Source organism: Elephantulus edwardii, unplaced genomic scaffold, assembly GCF_000299155.1.
Source record: "Elephantulus edwardii isolate Elephantulus edwardi_28Jun2011 unplaced genomic scaffold, EleEdw1.0 scaffold00242, whole genome shotgun sequence".
NCBI classification, from domain to species: domain Eukaryota; kingdom Metazoa; phylum Chordata; class Mammalia; order Macroscelidea; family Macroscelididae; genus Elephantulus; species Elephantulus edwardii.
In genome coordinates this window covers 329829-344040 of record NW_006399992.1, presented here as the reverse complement: position 1 = coordinate 344040, position 14212 = coordinate 329829, and the positions used below count along the sequence as shown (strand labels likewise).

General features: G+C 39.7%; 1 protein-coding gene across 1 annotated transcript in view; it reads right to left on the bottom strand.

Moving 5' to 3' along the window:
• Window positions 1–771: 771 nt before the first annotated feature.
• Window positions 772–14212, bottom strand: part of LRRC8B (leucine rich repeat containing 8 family, member B) — a 33190-nt gene continuing 19749 nt past the window's right edge. The window contains exons 2-4 of the mRNA XM_006898950.1: window positions 13693–13801; window positions 7043–9226; window positions 772–1044 (exon numbers count right to left, since the gene is read on the bottom strand). Coding sequence (XP_006899012.1) covers window positions 772–1044; window positions 7043–9199 — 2430 coding nt within the window. The 5' untranslated portion in view covers window positions 9200–9226; window positions 13693–13801. The remainder of the gene's footprint in view (window positions 1045–7042; window positions 9227–13692; window positions 13802–14212) is intronic.

Here is a 14212-nt window from a genome sequence, read left to right as displayed (position 1 = left end):
CAATAGACAATACTTAATGTTTTAACGTAATGTAAAAAGTCTTACTAAATTAAAAAAAAGGCTTTGATGATAGCCAAGAAGACATTTTGGAGATGACACTAATTTTCAGGATGACCCCCAAGAGTGAGTGAGATACCCACTCTTGTTCTTATGCAAAGGCCAACGGCAGACATTTCTCAGGGTTCACCACTGTGGTTAAGAGGAAAAACAGATTAAGAAAAAGTCAAGGAAGTTGGGAAAGGAAATGAAAATGTCAGAAAGGAATTCAGCCAGACACAATGGGCCTGCCTCAAAATAAAACAAAACCCCACCAAAAAACATTAGAGGCAGTGGTGCATATGCATCTTGAAAATTTACTATGTTGGTCATAAACATTAAAATAGGAAGTCAGTTGAAACAAGTGTGCAAATAAGGAATGGACCAAGGAAGTGAGAGGAAGAAAAGACCCATATTACCTTCTACAGAAAAAGAATTGCAAGGTAGGGGGTTCAATAATTGCATATCCCCCATCTCACTCTTACTCTGTTCCCTGTCCTTCTTGCAACACCTCCAGTACTTAAAGATCACTCACAAAACTTCACTTGAGTGTTAACATTTTTTACCTGTTTAATTTAGGGCTAGACATTGAGTTGTCTTAATAAGCTATTTGGTTTTGGTTACTCATAATCACTTGCTTTCATCTGTACAATTTAGGAAACTTTTCTTCTCCTGTAAACCTCTGGAGGTATACGTGAAGAAATGATTTTTGAGATAAGGGGTCTCTTCTCTAGGTCAGCATTTATCTAAGCATGTCTGCAAACGTTCTGTTACAGGGAGAGGAAGAGTATTAAGTAAATTCTCTTCGACAACCAGACAGCTTCGTTTCAGGGACTGACAGCCTTCTAGTTCAGGAGGAAGTGACTCCAGGTAATTGTCAATGAGCTCCAGATGAGTGAGGTTTGACAGCTCCCCCACGTGAGGGGACAAACTCATGAGGCTATTTTTCCCCAAAAGTAAACTCTGTAGCTTTTTGCACTGAAACAGTCCATCTGGTAGTGTCTCAATCTAGAAAGAGAGGAAAAAGAAACCAGTAAAATAGGCTTTTGATGCTCAATGATAACACATTTACTTATTCTTGTCTATTTTATTCCATAAATCTTTCTGGAAGTTTAAAATTCAGCCACTGAAAACCCTCTGGAGTGAGTTCTACTGATACACACAAGGTTACCATAAGATGGAGTCATAATGGTGAAATTGAACTAAATGAAAAACAGAAGCAAACTCACTGGGTACACTGCTGTTGAGTTGGAACTGAGTCATAGCTGACCCTCCAGTTGGTTTCTGATGCTATAAATTATACAGGAGGAGAGAGTCCATTGCCCATTTTTCTCCTATAGAACCTCTTGTGGATTTGAACCATCAAGAGGCATGGTCGTTGGGTTAACAGCACAGCTCCTTATGGATCATAAGTATATCACCTCAACCCAGAACTGAGGTTAGCACTAACCTCTGCTACACTGGGCTAGGCAATATATGTGGCTTTATATATTCTTGTTGTTGTTTACCATAGAGCTGGAACCAATCCACAGCTGACACTCCAGTGGGTTTTCAGAGGCAGTTAATAGTATAGGAGGAGATTGCCCATCCTTCTCCCATGGAGCAGCTGGTGGCCTCGAATTGCGTGCCTTCAGGGTTGCAGCACAGCTTCTTGCCATTAGGCCACCAGAGCTCTATACAGTCTTACAAGCAATTTTTAAAGAAAATGTAACTGGATAATATGCACTGTCCCCAAAACAAAAAACCAAGGAGAATCTCAATTATTCCCGAGTCCTTTGGATCAGAAAGATGTTGCTCTCTGAGCAAAACAAAAAACATCAACAAAACAATCTTCAAGAAGAGACTATATTATTATAGGAGTATGCATTCCATTCCCGAATACACATTTACACACACACATACTCCCATGCACCTAAGCACCCTCTTCTTTTCTAGCAGTTTTAACTAAATAATTCCTCTAATAGGAAATAATTTTAACTGTGACAAATAGCCTGCAGTCATATTAACCCTTAAGAATTGCTCAACTGAACTGCTCTGTTCATGGATAGGTAGGTTTGGTTGGAAGTGAATGGGAGCCACAGTGCAAACAGAAAAGGTTTACTAGCAAAAACCTAAAAAAAAAAAATATATGAACCCTCATCACTGCACTGAGAGGTGAATTTGGGCTGGGTAAGGATGAACTGAACATTTCATGACCAGAGTCCCTAAGTGACAGTCTCCAATCTGTTGTTTTTGAGTGCTATCAAGTACTATCACAGCTGACTCTCTCTAGTGGGTTTTCAGAGGCAATAAATCACATGGGAAGAGACTGCCCATCTTTCTCTTGTTCTGCTCATCCACAGAACAGGTGGTCGCTTTGAACCACATGCTTTTGGGATGGCAGCACAGCTCCTTAACATTGAATCTCCAGTCATGTACTCTATATAATGAGGTGTCAGGAAAGGATCTTGTTTGTAATAAATGAAAATGGGGATTTCGGCTTTTCCCTCTGAGGGATGATGAGCTGAGGAACCCTAGTGAGTCAGTTCTCTCCTAAGAACAAGTCCACCCAGATATATCTTTATGCAGAAGAAAGAATGATCTCCTAAAATGATCAAAATGCATTTGAAAAGCTCTTTATGTGGGAAATTTTTCTCTTCCATCACCTCACACACATTCAGTGATTCAGTGTGACATCCTTGAAAATAAATATAACTATTTCTACTACTTGAGACCAGCAGTCAATAGAGATAATTATTGCATATTACACCATATACTAGGCATAAGCAATGGAAAAATATTTGCCATTTTATTTCCTTTGAAGAATGGAGATGCCAAGCCATATCTACATAAATTTCAGTATTGAGAAATGAGGCAGAGAGATGAGAGAGAGGAAATATAAATTCCTTCTAAAGGAGCCCATTCTGGGCAGAGACTTTCAAAGCTCAGAGATGGGGTCAGGGACATACATAGAGGGGAAAAGACAGATTTGTGCAATGTGCAACCAGGTTGAGATGCCTGGTGGCTTCTCAACACAACTTTTTAATAACTGACTGCTTGCTACCATTGGCATTGATTATGGACTGAAGAAAATGAAATCTTGACAACCCCAGTCTTCTGTGGATATTTCTTTTCTTGATGTTGAGATGTAACCCATAATGAAGGCTATTGTCTTGATTTTCTTCAACAAGTGCTTCAAGTCTTCATTTTCTATGATCAAGGTTGTATCATCTACATAACACGGGTTAGGTTATAGATCAGACTTCCTCCAATCCTGATCCCATATTCTTTTTCGTGTCCAGCTTCTGGAATTATTTGTTCAGCATACTGAATGAATAGGCAAGGAGATGAAAACTTCTTGATTTTAAACCATTCTATATCTTTGTTATGTTGGAATGACTGTTTCTTGGTCCACATACAGGTTTCTGATATTCAGGTTAAGTGTTGTGGAATTCCCATTATTCTAACTGTTAGCCATAATTTGTTAGGATACACATAGTCAAATATTCACACATAGGGAATAAAACACAACTTAAAACACATCTTTCTGGTAATCTTTGCTTTTAGCTAAAATCTAGCTGATGTCAACAACAATTCTCTTTCCTTGGCTTTGCTTCCAACTGCAGTTTAAATTTCTGGCAGTTACTGTTCATTTTTGAATAATCTTTAGCAAGACTTTAATATAGTGATGTTAATGATACTGCTTGAAAATGTTCAAATTCTGTTTGATCACCTTTTAAAAAAATTTTTTTAAATAGCTGTCTTCCAGACTTCTTGGCAAAAGACTAATGAGCACAACTAGGGTTGCATCCATTTGCTGAAACACCTCAATTCATATTCCATCAATTATTAGGACCTTATTTTTTTGCCAATGCCTTTAGTGCAGCTTGAATTTCTTCCTTTACCACTACTGGTTCCTGAAATGGTTTAGTGTTGATTAATTCTTTTTGATAGAGTGACTCTGTGTATACAATCTTGAGTGATTAGAGAAGCTAAGCAAGATCTTCCCTGGTTAGTACTTGGATAGAAGATTGTCTATTTCTAAGTAGTGACATGAAAAGTAACAGCAAGCATTGCTACATTAAAGATCTTCAAAGAGAATTACTATATTACTCAACTTCTGACTAGGTTGTTGTTGTTATGTGCCATCAAGTCGCTTGCGACTCATAGCGAACCTATGTACAAGAGCCCTAAACACCGTTCTATCTTGTGCCAACCTCACCATCTCAAACACACTCATTCCCACCACTCCACTCACAGAACTGATCCATCTCACCGAGGGTCTTCCTCCCTGTGCTGTCCCTCCACTCTCCCAGACATGATGTCCCCCTCCAAGGACCAGTCCCTCCTTGCAACATGACCAAAGTATGTCAGATGAAGCTTCAAAATCCTTGACTCCAAGGAGCATTCTGGCTTCACCCTCTCCAGGACAAACCTGTTTGTTCTCCTTGCAGTCCATGGTATATTCAACACTCTTCTCCAGCACCACAGCTCAAAGGCATCAATTCTCTTTCCATCATCCCTATTCACTGACCAACTCTCCGATGCATAGCATGCAATTGCAAAGACTATGGCCTGGATCAGGCCCACCTTAGTCTCTGGCCTGACATCGTTGTTCTTCAGTACTCTTGAGAGGTCCCTCACAGCTGACTTTCCCAATGCAATTCATCTCCTGATTTCCTGGCTGCTGTTACCAAGAGTGTTGACTGTGGAGCCAAGTAAACAACAACTGTTAACTATCTCAATATTTTCACCATCCATACTGATGCTGCCAATTGGCCCAGTGGTGAGAATCTTTGTTTTCTTGATGTTGAGCTTCAATCCATACTGAAGACTGCAGTCCTTGACCTTCTGCAGCAAGTGCTTCAGGTCCTCCTCAGTTTCTGCAAGCAGGGTTTTATCATCCACATAACACAGGTTGTTTATGACTCTTCCACCAATCCTGATGCCACATTCCTCCTCGTACAGCCCAGAGTCACAGATGATCTGTTCTGCATACAGATTGAAAAGGTATGGAGACAAAAATACATCCCTGAAGGTCCCCGTTCTTCATTTTGAACCACCCAGTGTCTCCTTGCTCTGTTCTGATGACTGCCTCTTGGTCCAAGTATAGGTGTCTGACTAGGAGTCTTGAAATTAATAAACATGTTGAATGAATAATGAATGTGGCAGTTGTAACACCTACGTATAAACTTAAGTGGTTCATAAAATATGGGCCAATTAAAACTTGTTGCCTTGGAGTTGTGACTCCAAGAAGAAGAGCCCTATAGAGTTTCCAAGGTGATAATTCTAGAGAACCAGACTGCTACATCTTTCTCCTACAGAAGTGCTGGTTGGTTTGAACTGCTGACCTTGGAGTTAGCACGCAAGTGCAAAATACTAATAGTAATCAACTGGATAATTAAATAGCTTTAATAATAAACATCAAGAGTAGTGGCTTCCAGTGTATGGCTACTAAACCAACAGCATCTATTTAGTCTTAGAATTTTTTAGAAATGTAAACTCGCAGGCCTTAGAGACCTCATGCATCAATAACCCCGAGTGGAGCCCAGTGATCATTAAAAGTTTTCAGTAAGTCTTTCTGGAAATTCTTATGCACAATAAGGTTTAAAACCCACTGCCAAATTAAAAAAAAAAGAGAGAGAGAGAGAGAGAGAGAAACCCCACTGCCAATCTAGGTCAATCTTGAAGTCATTTAAAACCCTTCAGTTCTTTAAGATTTGATTTCTTATTTATCTTAGAATGGGCTTCACTTTCATATGTTTGCTAAAGGTTCAGACCTTTAAACACCAGCATATAATGTTCTCTCTTCTCCTACTTTTCTGGTTGTTCTCCTGCAATCCATCGTTTTCCAAAATAATGTCTGGTGACCTAATGGTTAAGGAGTTATGTTGCTAACTCAAAGGACTGATACTTGAATCTACCAGCTGCTCCAAGGAAGAAAGACGAGCAATCTCCTCTTGTGCAATTTACAACCTCTGAAACCTTCTGGAAGGTCAGGTAGAATTGGTTCCAACTCGATGCCAATGAAAGAAGAAGTGATTATTATGCCTATTAGTCAATACCATGTCTACAGCTAGAATTTGCAGGAATATAAAGGACAAAAAGCCTAGGAAATAATACATGGTTTTGGTGGAGTAGAAGAAAATAGCAATGCCCATTTTTACCTAGAGGAAAACCAGTTTAATCTTTAGCAGACTTAAATTTTGGCAATGCTTTCTTTCTTCTTATACAGGCATTATCCTCATCCTCTCTATTATCTTTAAATAACCATGAATTGCCTCCTTTTTTGTCTCTCACATCATTTGAAGTTAAGAATCTACTAATTTAGATTTTTCTTGTTTCATTGCAGTTTTAACTTGGCTTCACCTTGTAAATTATGATTCATTTTCAAGCATGGATGCTGGAAAAAGCTTCCGAGAAGCTCTAGTGTTGCCCTTACAGCCAGGCCTTTCATTTTAAATCGTCAATCTAGGCATGCATATAGATTTCCTACCACAATACAAAAAAGATTTGTGAATAATTCATGATCCTGGCATTTTAAGTTAAACGTTAATCTCTTACAACACACCTGAAAAGCTAAACTTTCTAAATATTTAAGACCTTTCCAAAATAAAACAACAAAACCAAGCTCTACCATAGCTTGTTTAAAGTTAAGATACTAGTTTAACTGGCTTAAAATATTTTTTTTTGGCTTAAAATATTTTAACTGTGATGTTTGTGTAGAAAATAGGAAAAGATATTAAAAGAACTAAAATTTGTTGGGCAACTACTATATGCCAAACCCTGCAAACACACACACAATCTATGACAAATTACTTGTAAATTGGATTAAAACTGGATTGTTGCTTTGGGATGTTTTTATTATTGTTGTTTTAAGGCCACGTGTCTGGTAAGTGGGAATTTTATCAGGATCAGAAGAAACTTAGTATGATTTGAAGTCAATCCTCATTCCCATTACTACATACTGCACACACAGCAGAGCTTAAAAGACTGGCTGAACAAAGGTAAGAAAGCATTTACTTACATTGTTGTTAGTCACAGCAAAGTATTGCAGATTACTCAGATACTGGATTTCCTCTGGAATGAAGGTCAGGTGGTTATAGCTTAGATCCAAATAATAAAGTTTGGTGCATAGGAAGAGCTGCAGGGGCAGATTCTCAATATTATTATGGTCCAAAGAGAGCTGCTCTAGGTTAGATAATGCCCCAATCTGGGCAGGGATATAAGCGATGTAATTGTGCCACAGCTTCAAGCAGGAAAGATTTTGGAGATGCTGAAAGCTAATGATCTCCTCCACGGTTTTCAGATTATTTTCTCTTAAGTCTAACTCATGCAAATTGTTCAGGCTAAAAATGGAGTGTGGAATGCGTTCCAAGTCACAGCTGATCAGCTCGAGGCTTTTCAGATTGACCATCTTTTTCAAGTTGTTCAACACAACCAGTTTGCTTCCCTCATTATCAAGGGACAGCTTTTGTAGGGAAGGCAGAAGATCTGTCACGACCTGTGGGATCCGGGAGAGGCTGCTCTTCAGATAGAGTGTCCGCAGGTTTTTCAAATCCTGAAAGCCCTCCGTCTGCATGGTGCTCAAGTGCTCAGGCAAGACACAGCCTGACAGATAAAGTTCCTTGAGATTCTTTAGGTGAAATACCCAGCGTGGGATTTTCCCCATCTCGGTAAACTTCAGGCGTAGGATTTTTAAATTCTCCTCGAGAAAGGCTAGCGCAGGGTGGTCTACCACCAGAGAGGAATGGTACACGTGAAGCTCCCTGAGGTTGACCAGCTGAGAGATTGCAGAGGGCAGCTTGACCTCAGGGATAAGCTCGAGGCTTAGCACTTCAATTTCTGTGAGCTCAAAGACATTGTCTGGGAGACCGTGGAGCATGAAAAGATGCAGTTCTACTTTGTCCTGGGAGTTTCTGACAAGCTTGCTTTTCAGTTTCTCGACCGTCCATTCGTTATTTAGGTTGATCTGTTTTAGTTTGTTCTCACTGACCTCCGACAGGAAGATAGAGAAGCGTTTGGAATAAAGAGGATCGTACTGATCGGCCAAATGAAGGATGAAGGCAAAGTCATTCTTAACATCGGGGATATCACTGTAGTTGCTCTTTTCTCTTAATGCCTCAAAGGAATACTGTTTCAGGGAACTCCTCAGCATCCACCACAAGCTGTAGGAGGAGGTGAGACCATACAGTATAACCAAAATGACGTAAAACGACGCCAGGACTTTAAATATTTCGGCCAGGGAGTAAACACACTGGTAGCGCTTATATCCCGTAAAAGCCTGCACGTCGATGGCACAGTCGATTTCAAGAGTGATGTAGCTTAAAAAGTACGGAACGTAAGTGATGATAAACACAAACAAAATGACTTTGACTATTATCTGCTTCAGATACACTCTATAAATGATATCCTTCTGCTCCACGTGCATGCGGAACCTTTTCACTTTTTCAAAGATGGCTTTGGCCTGCTCCCCCTCCTTCTTGTCCAGGACACTGGAGGTTGGGCTTTCTATACCAGCTGACTCCAAGCCGGGTTGTGGATAGGGCAATGACTGTTTGTTAGAATCCACGTCGGCTGAACACCCTGAGGAAGAAAGCAACACCTTGGATTTGGAGAGTGCCACAGGCCTCACCGACTGCTCGGCCACCGTCTCCGACAGGGCGCGGGTGGTCCACGGAGAATCAAAGCACTTGTGAAGAATGGCCACAAAATGCTCAAGCCTGGAGCTAGTACTGGGGTAGTGAAGCCAAAAGTTGCTGCAGGCTGCAAAGATGAGCGTGTGCAAGAGCACCAGGTAAGGGAAGAACTTGGCGAACCAATGGAGCTGCTTCTCGTAACAGACGGCATCAATGTAGGAGTACTGCTGGCGATGGAGGTCGTTCTGGATGCGCATGGGGAGCGGGAGCGGGAGCAGGAGTGGGAGATGGCCTCCGTGGTCAAATGACATGTTCATGCTGGCTTTCATAATGTCCCAAGGCACAGCACAGTGATTGTCGAATTCCACCTTACATGGAAGACAGCACAAAACCCTGCTCTGTGTGAGCTGCAGCGCGCCAGCCAGCACGGCCACCAGCAGCATGATCAGGGTGATGTAATACCAGAAGACATCCCACCACGGTTTTAGGATGTGGTAAGAAGACTGGGCGTCTGCTAAACACTTTAGTTCTGTTAGTGTAATCATGACTTTTCACTTGTAGGAGTACAGAAACTGGAAAAAACAAACAAAAGAAGAAAAAAAAACAAAACACTGAAGAAAATATCCCAAAGAAGCATTTAACCCTAATGCTTGTACGTATATTCGCTACTCAATTTATTTAGCTCAGTGGGCACAAGTAGATTTAAGTGGAGACAGAGTTAGGCTCCTTCATTCCTGTCAAGTCTTACGATGGAAGATCACTTGGTCAAAGCCCAGCTGGATTTGTAAGGGAGGCAATAAACTAGTTATTTCCTGGATTTTGACTCCATGCTGGGTTATACTATAAAAAAGGAGCCAATATTTTGTCAAATGATATTGAGGGAACTTCTTGTTATGCTATGACTTTCTTAATAGAAATCTATACCCTACAACAATCTAGTCACAATCTATACCCTACAAAAGTTCTGAAGAAACTGCTCATGTTTTACCCTGATGTGTGAGGCAACCGATACAGCCTGGAGTTGTCTTGTAATCACTCCAAGGGATCCTTTTTAGGAGTCATCATTTTATAAAATTATACACTGTCAACCCAAACGCAGGTGGTTCGAATCCACCAGCTGCTCCACAGGAGAAAGATGGGCAATCTCCTCCGATGCAATTTATAGCTTCTGAAGACCCACTGGAGGGTCAGCTCTGAACTGATTCCAATTCAATGGCACCTAACAGAAACATAACTCTTAGAATCTACTGATTTTGTGCTTAAAAAACATTTAATCCATTTTATGTATCTTTTACTTTTCCTTCCCAGCTCTTGCTCTTAAAATTTAAGCACACATGCAACTTAAAGTATTGGAAAGTTAAGAAACAATAATGGCTTAGCAAGAGCTAAAGGAGAGAAACTGTATCAGAACACTCTATTATGTGAACTCTCATGTTTAATGTTTTGGTTTAATGACAAATGATTAAGGGAACATTTTGTTATTAAAATTTATTTGTTGTAAGAAAAACAAGATGGACTTTGCATTTCCATACTGAAAACTATTTAAACAATCCCCTAGGAGTTTTCCCTCAATGCTACATAAATCAATCTTTTAAAAAAAATATCAATTAATAATAGATAGAAAGCCTATCTGGCACAGAGTATGAAAGATAAAGGATATATCTGGATTTTATAAAGATAAGGAAAAAACCAAATATGGTACTATCGTTGTCAATCCAGATGTGACCAGGGGTTTCTCTTGAACTTTCATCATCTAAAACTTTATCATCTTTCTTAGCCCTGAGTTTCTCTCAAGACACTGTAGTACTAGTAGCTCCTCTAAGCCCCCTTCCTGTCATTAATTAATCTTTCCAGGGACTACCATCCTGCTTGAATGCCAGAATTCTCTTATAGAATCCCCTGCTCTTTGTTATTATCTTCTCTTATGCTGATCAGTTTTAAAAAATTCCCTGACCATCTGATTCTAGACTACATCTCTTCACGCTTTTCTGTTTAGGCACCCCACAATCTCTGATTTTCCAGTTACCCAGAGTGGACAGGGTTTGGTAGAGCTCCCAGTTTAAGACAGTTTTAGAAGAGGAGTGGCATCCATTTCCTACACAACATGCCTCTGGAAACTCTATAAACTTTGATAAATGATGATCATTAAAGAAAGGCTTCAGTTCTTTTGTTCATAGGATCACTATGAGTCATGCTCGACTCAATGGCAATCAACAACAACAGACTGTAGGATTTTACACTACTCCTAACTCTCTGCCAGTTTGAATCCACAAACTGCTCCTCAGGAGAAAGAAAGGTTAATCTCCTATGCAATTTACAGCCTTGCAAATCCAAAGGTTTGAAGAGCAGTGATGTCATCCCAGATACTAAGGTGTGCCTGATCCAGGCCATAGTCTTTGCAATTACTTGCTATGCATCAAAAAGATGGAAAATGAGTAGGGATGACAGAAGGAGAAGTGATGCCTTTGAGCCGTGGTGTTGGAGAAGAGTTTTGAATATACCATGGACTGATAAGAGAATGAACAGGTTCATCCTGGAGAGGGTGAGACAAGGCTGCTCGTTGGAGGCAAGGATTCTGAAGCTTTGTCTACATACATACTTTGGACATGTTGCAAGGAAGGAACAGTCCTTGAAGAGAGACATCATGTTTGGGAGGATGGAGGGACAGTGCAAGAGAGGAAGACCCTCACTGAGATGGATTGACTCAGTAACTGGGATAAAGTGGGTAGGTGTGTCAGAGACAATAAGATTGGCACTGGATAGACTAGGGCATAGGGCTGTTGTACACAGGGTTGCTATGAGTCACAGGTAACTCGATGACACATAACAACAACAACAACAACAACAACAAATCCAAAGGGGGGCAAAGAGGAGTCAGTTTTGATTTGGTGGCAATAAGTACAGTACATATTCCTATGTAACATTAATGTTCCTTTTAGGATTTGCAGATTGGTTAGATAATGTGTATCATAATATGTGTGACACATACAGGCAACACTATGTCAGTAGTAGTTGTTGCAACAAGAAGAAACAGATGTCTTAGAAAAGGTGCAACCAGAGTATGCTCTAAGGTGTGCTCCTTAGAGGCAAGGACAGTGGAACTTCACCTCACATACTTTGGGCATGTTGCCAGAAGCAGGTACTCCTTGGAAAGGGACATCATGCTAGTAAAGGTAAAAGATAAGACGAAGAGAAGACCCTCAATGAGATAGATTGATACAGTGATTGCAGCAATGGGCTCATGTGTGTCAGAAGATGAGGACAGGCCAGGGGTCAGGTGTGTTGTTCACAGGGTCCTATAAGTCATACTGCACTTGATGGCACAAAACAAAACACGCATGTCAGAGCAGAGCTGTGTTTTGTAAGGTTTTCACTGGTTGATATTTTAGAAGTAGATGGTCGGATCTTTGTTCTGTCTGGGTGGTTTCAAACCTCCAACCTTTTGGTTTATTGACTGTTTGCACTATCCTGGGACTCCATATTTTAGTTTAGAAATTCTCTTTCTACATCTTAATTCCTCTCATTCTGCTTCATGCAGCTGCTATTAACCAGAACTGTATGCCACACCCTGGAGGATTATAAGACACAAATGAGAAGTTGTAGACTTAGATTCCCAAATACCCTACGAGAAGTGAGCGGTGGGTGGGCAGATGCAGATGGAGGTCTACATTGGTAGATGAAAGAGCATATGAATATTATTTGAAAGAGTTTAGTTGGCATGGAAGTTGCTGTTTTTAGGTGCCATCAAGTTGACTATGACTCATGGTGAACCAATGAACAACAGCTCTGAACTTTGTCCTATCCTGCAACATTCTCATATCTCTGATATGCCTAAGAGCACTGTTACAGTCACTGTGTCCATCCGTCTTGTTAGGGCTCTTCCTCTCAAGTAGACTTTCGGCTAAACTGTGCGATAGCTATTATACTAAAATAGCCATCAGCAATTATAACCTTTGGTCTTATTAGTAGATGAACCCAGATAAAAGGGCCAGCGCCCTACTGGGCTTCCTTATAAAGATCACATCTGCTCAGTTATCACTCTCTCCCTCACTGATAATGAGCTGAAACCAACTCTTAGCAAAGCCTCCAGTGGGTTAAGCTAAGTCTCCAAAGGCTGTAGATTGCAAAGGAGGATATAACTTATCTTTCTCCTAAGGGGTGGCTGGTTCAGACTGGCAGAGAGGGGCTGCCTTTGGGTTAGCAGTGCAACTTCCTACAGATTGTGGCACCAGAGCTCCTTTATAGGTTAAAGATTAAATGGCAACAAAATAGACAGGAGATACTTGTGTGTCAGAGCCAGTGAGACTGGCTCAGGGTTCAGAGCTATTGTATATAAGGTCGCTATGAGTCAAAGGTACATAACAACAACAACAACTTGTCTATAAAGCATTTACAACAGAGGAATACCTGTAATTCATGATGTTCAACTAAGATAAAAGATGACTGGAGATGGTTATATGTGGGTTTAGAAATTATCTTTACATTTTTGTACAGGTATTTTACAGTTGAAAGAATATTCGTTTGAGAAGCAGAAACAGGTATGTCAGTTTTAGAAAATCATATTTTGATTCAATCTGAGGTGGGCTGTGCATGAAACTGGCTGTTCTGTGAAATTCTCTTGTCCTTAGGACAATCTTCTAGGTGAATAAGATGACTATGGATTTTTTTTAACAGGATGCCAAAAAGGAATATTTCATAATGGAGAAGAGTGGGCCAGAATAGATGCATTCTTTCTGCCTAAGTTGATGGGCGTTTTTTCTTTTTCTTCTCAAAGGTTCTGACATTCATAGAAGATGTACAAATGAAATTAAAGAAGAATGTAAAAGCAAATAGCTCTAACGATAATATCTAAAAGAGTCACTCGTCAACAAGGAGTACAATAATGTCACTAAACAATTAGTTTGGTAATATTAAATGAGAATCAAATTTGCTATGCAAACTTTAACCCAAAACACAATAAAGTATTATCCAAAAAACAAATCAAGGAAATGCAAATCAGAATTGGCCAAATTTATATAGTTTAAATACTTATACTTACTATAATAAAAATAATAATAAAAAAATCAAGTAAGTTGAATACGCTTCAATCAGGAGGTCTACACCTTTTGAAATTTCTTAGACACACCATCTCTGTGTTTGTCTTCATTCTATGAGAAAACAAAGAAAATCCTTAAATAGGTAATTTCATGCAAACAAAAATAATCAGAACTGTTTATCTTTAGTGATACTCTCTATTATGAGACACAGTTTAGCAAAAAAAAGAAAAGTCAGTCCATTTTTCACAGTACAGTATATCTGGCAAGGCAGTAAATACAAGTCTGTACCCACATATCAAATAATACTTACACCTTAGATTTTCTTTTCAATTACTGATACACTTTTATAGAAATTTACATAGGACATACTTAAAATTCTGTATCTGCAATACTTAGATTTTATTAAAAAATAATGTATAATAGTTTGAATTGTGCAGTTAACTGCCTCTGAAAACCTACTGGAGGATCTACTATGTGTTGGTTTCAACTCTACAGCAGACAACAATTATTTTATATATATAT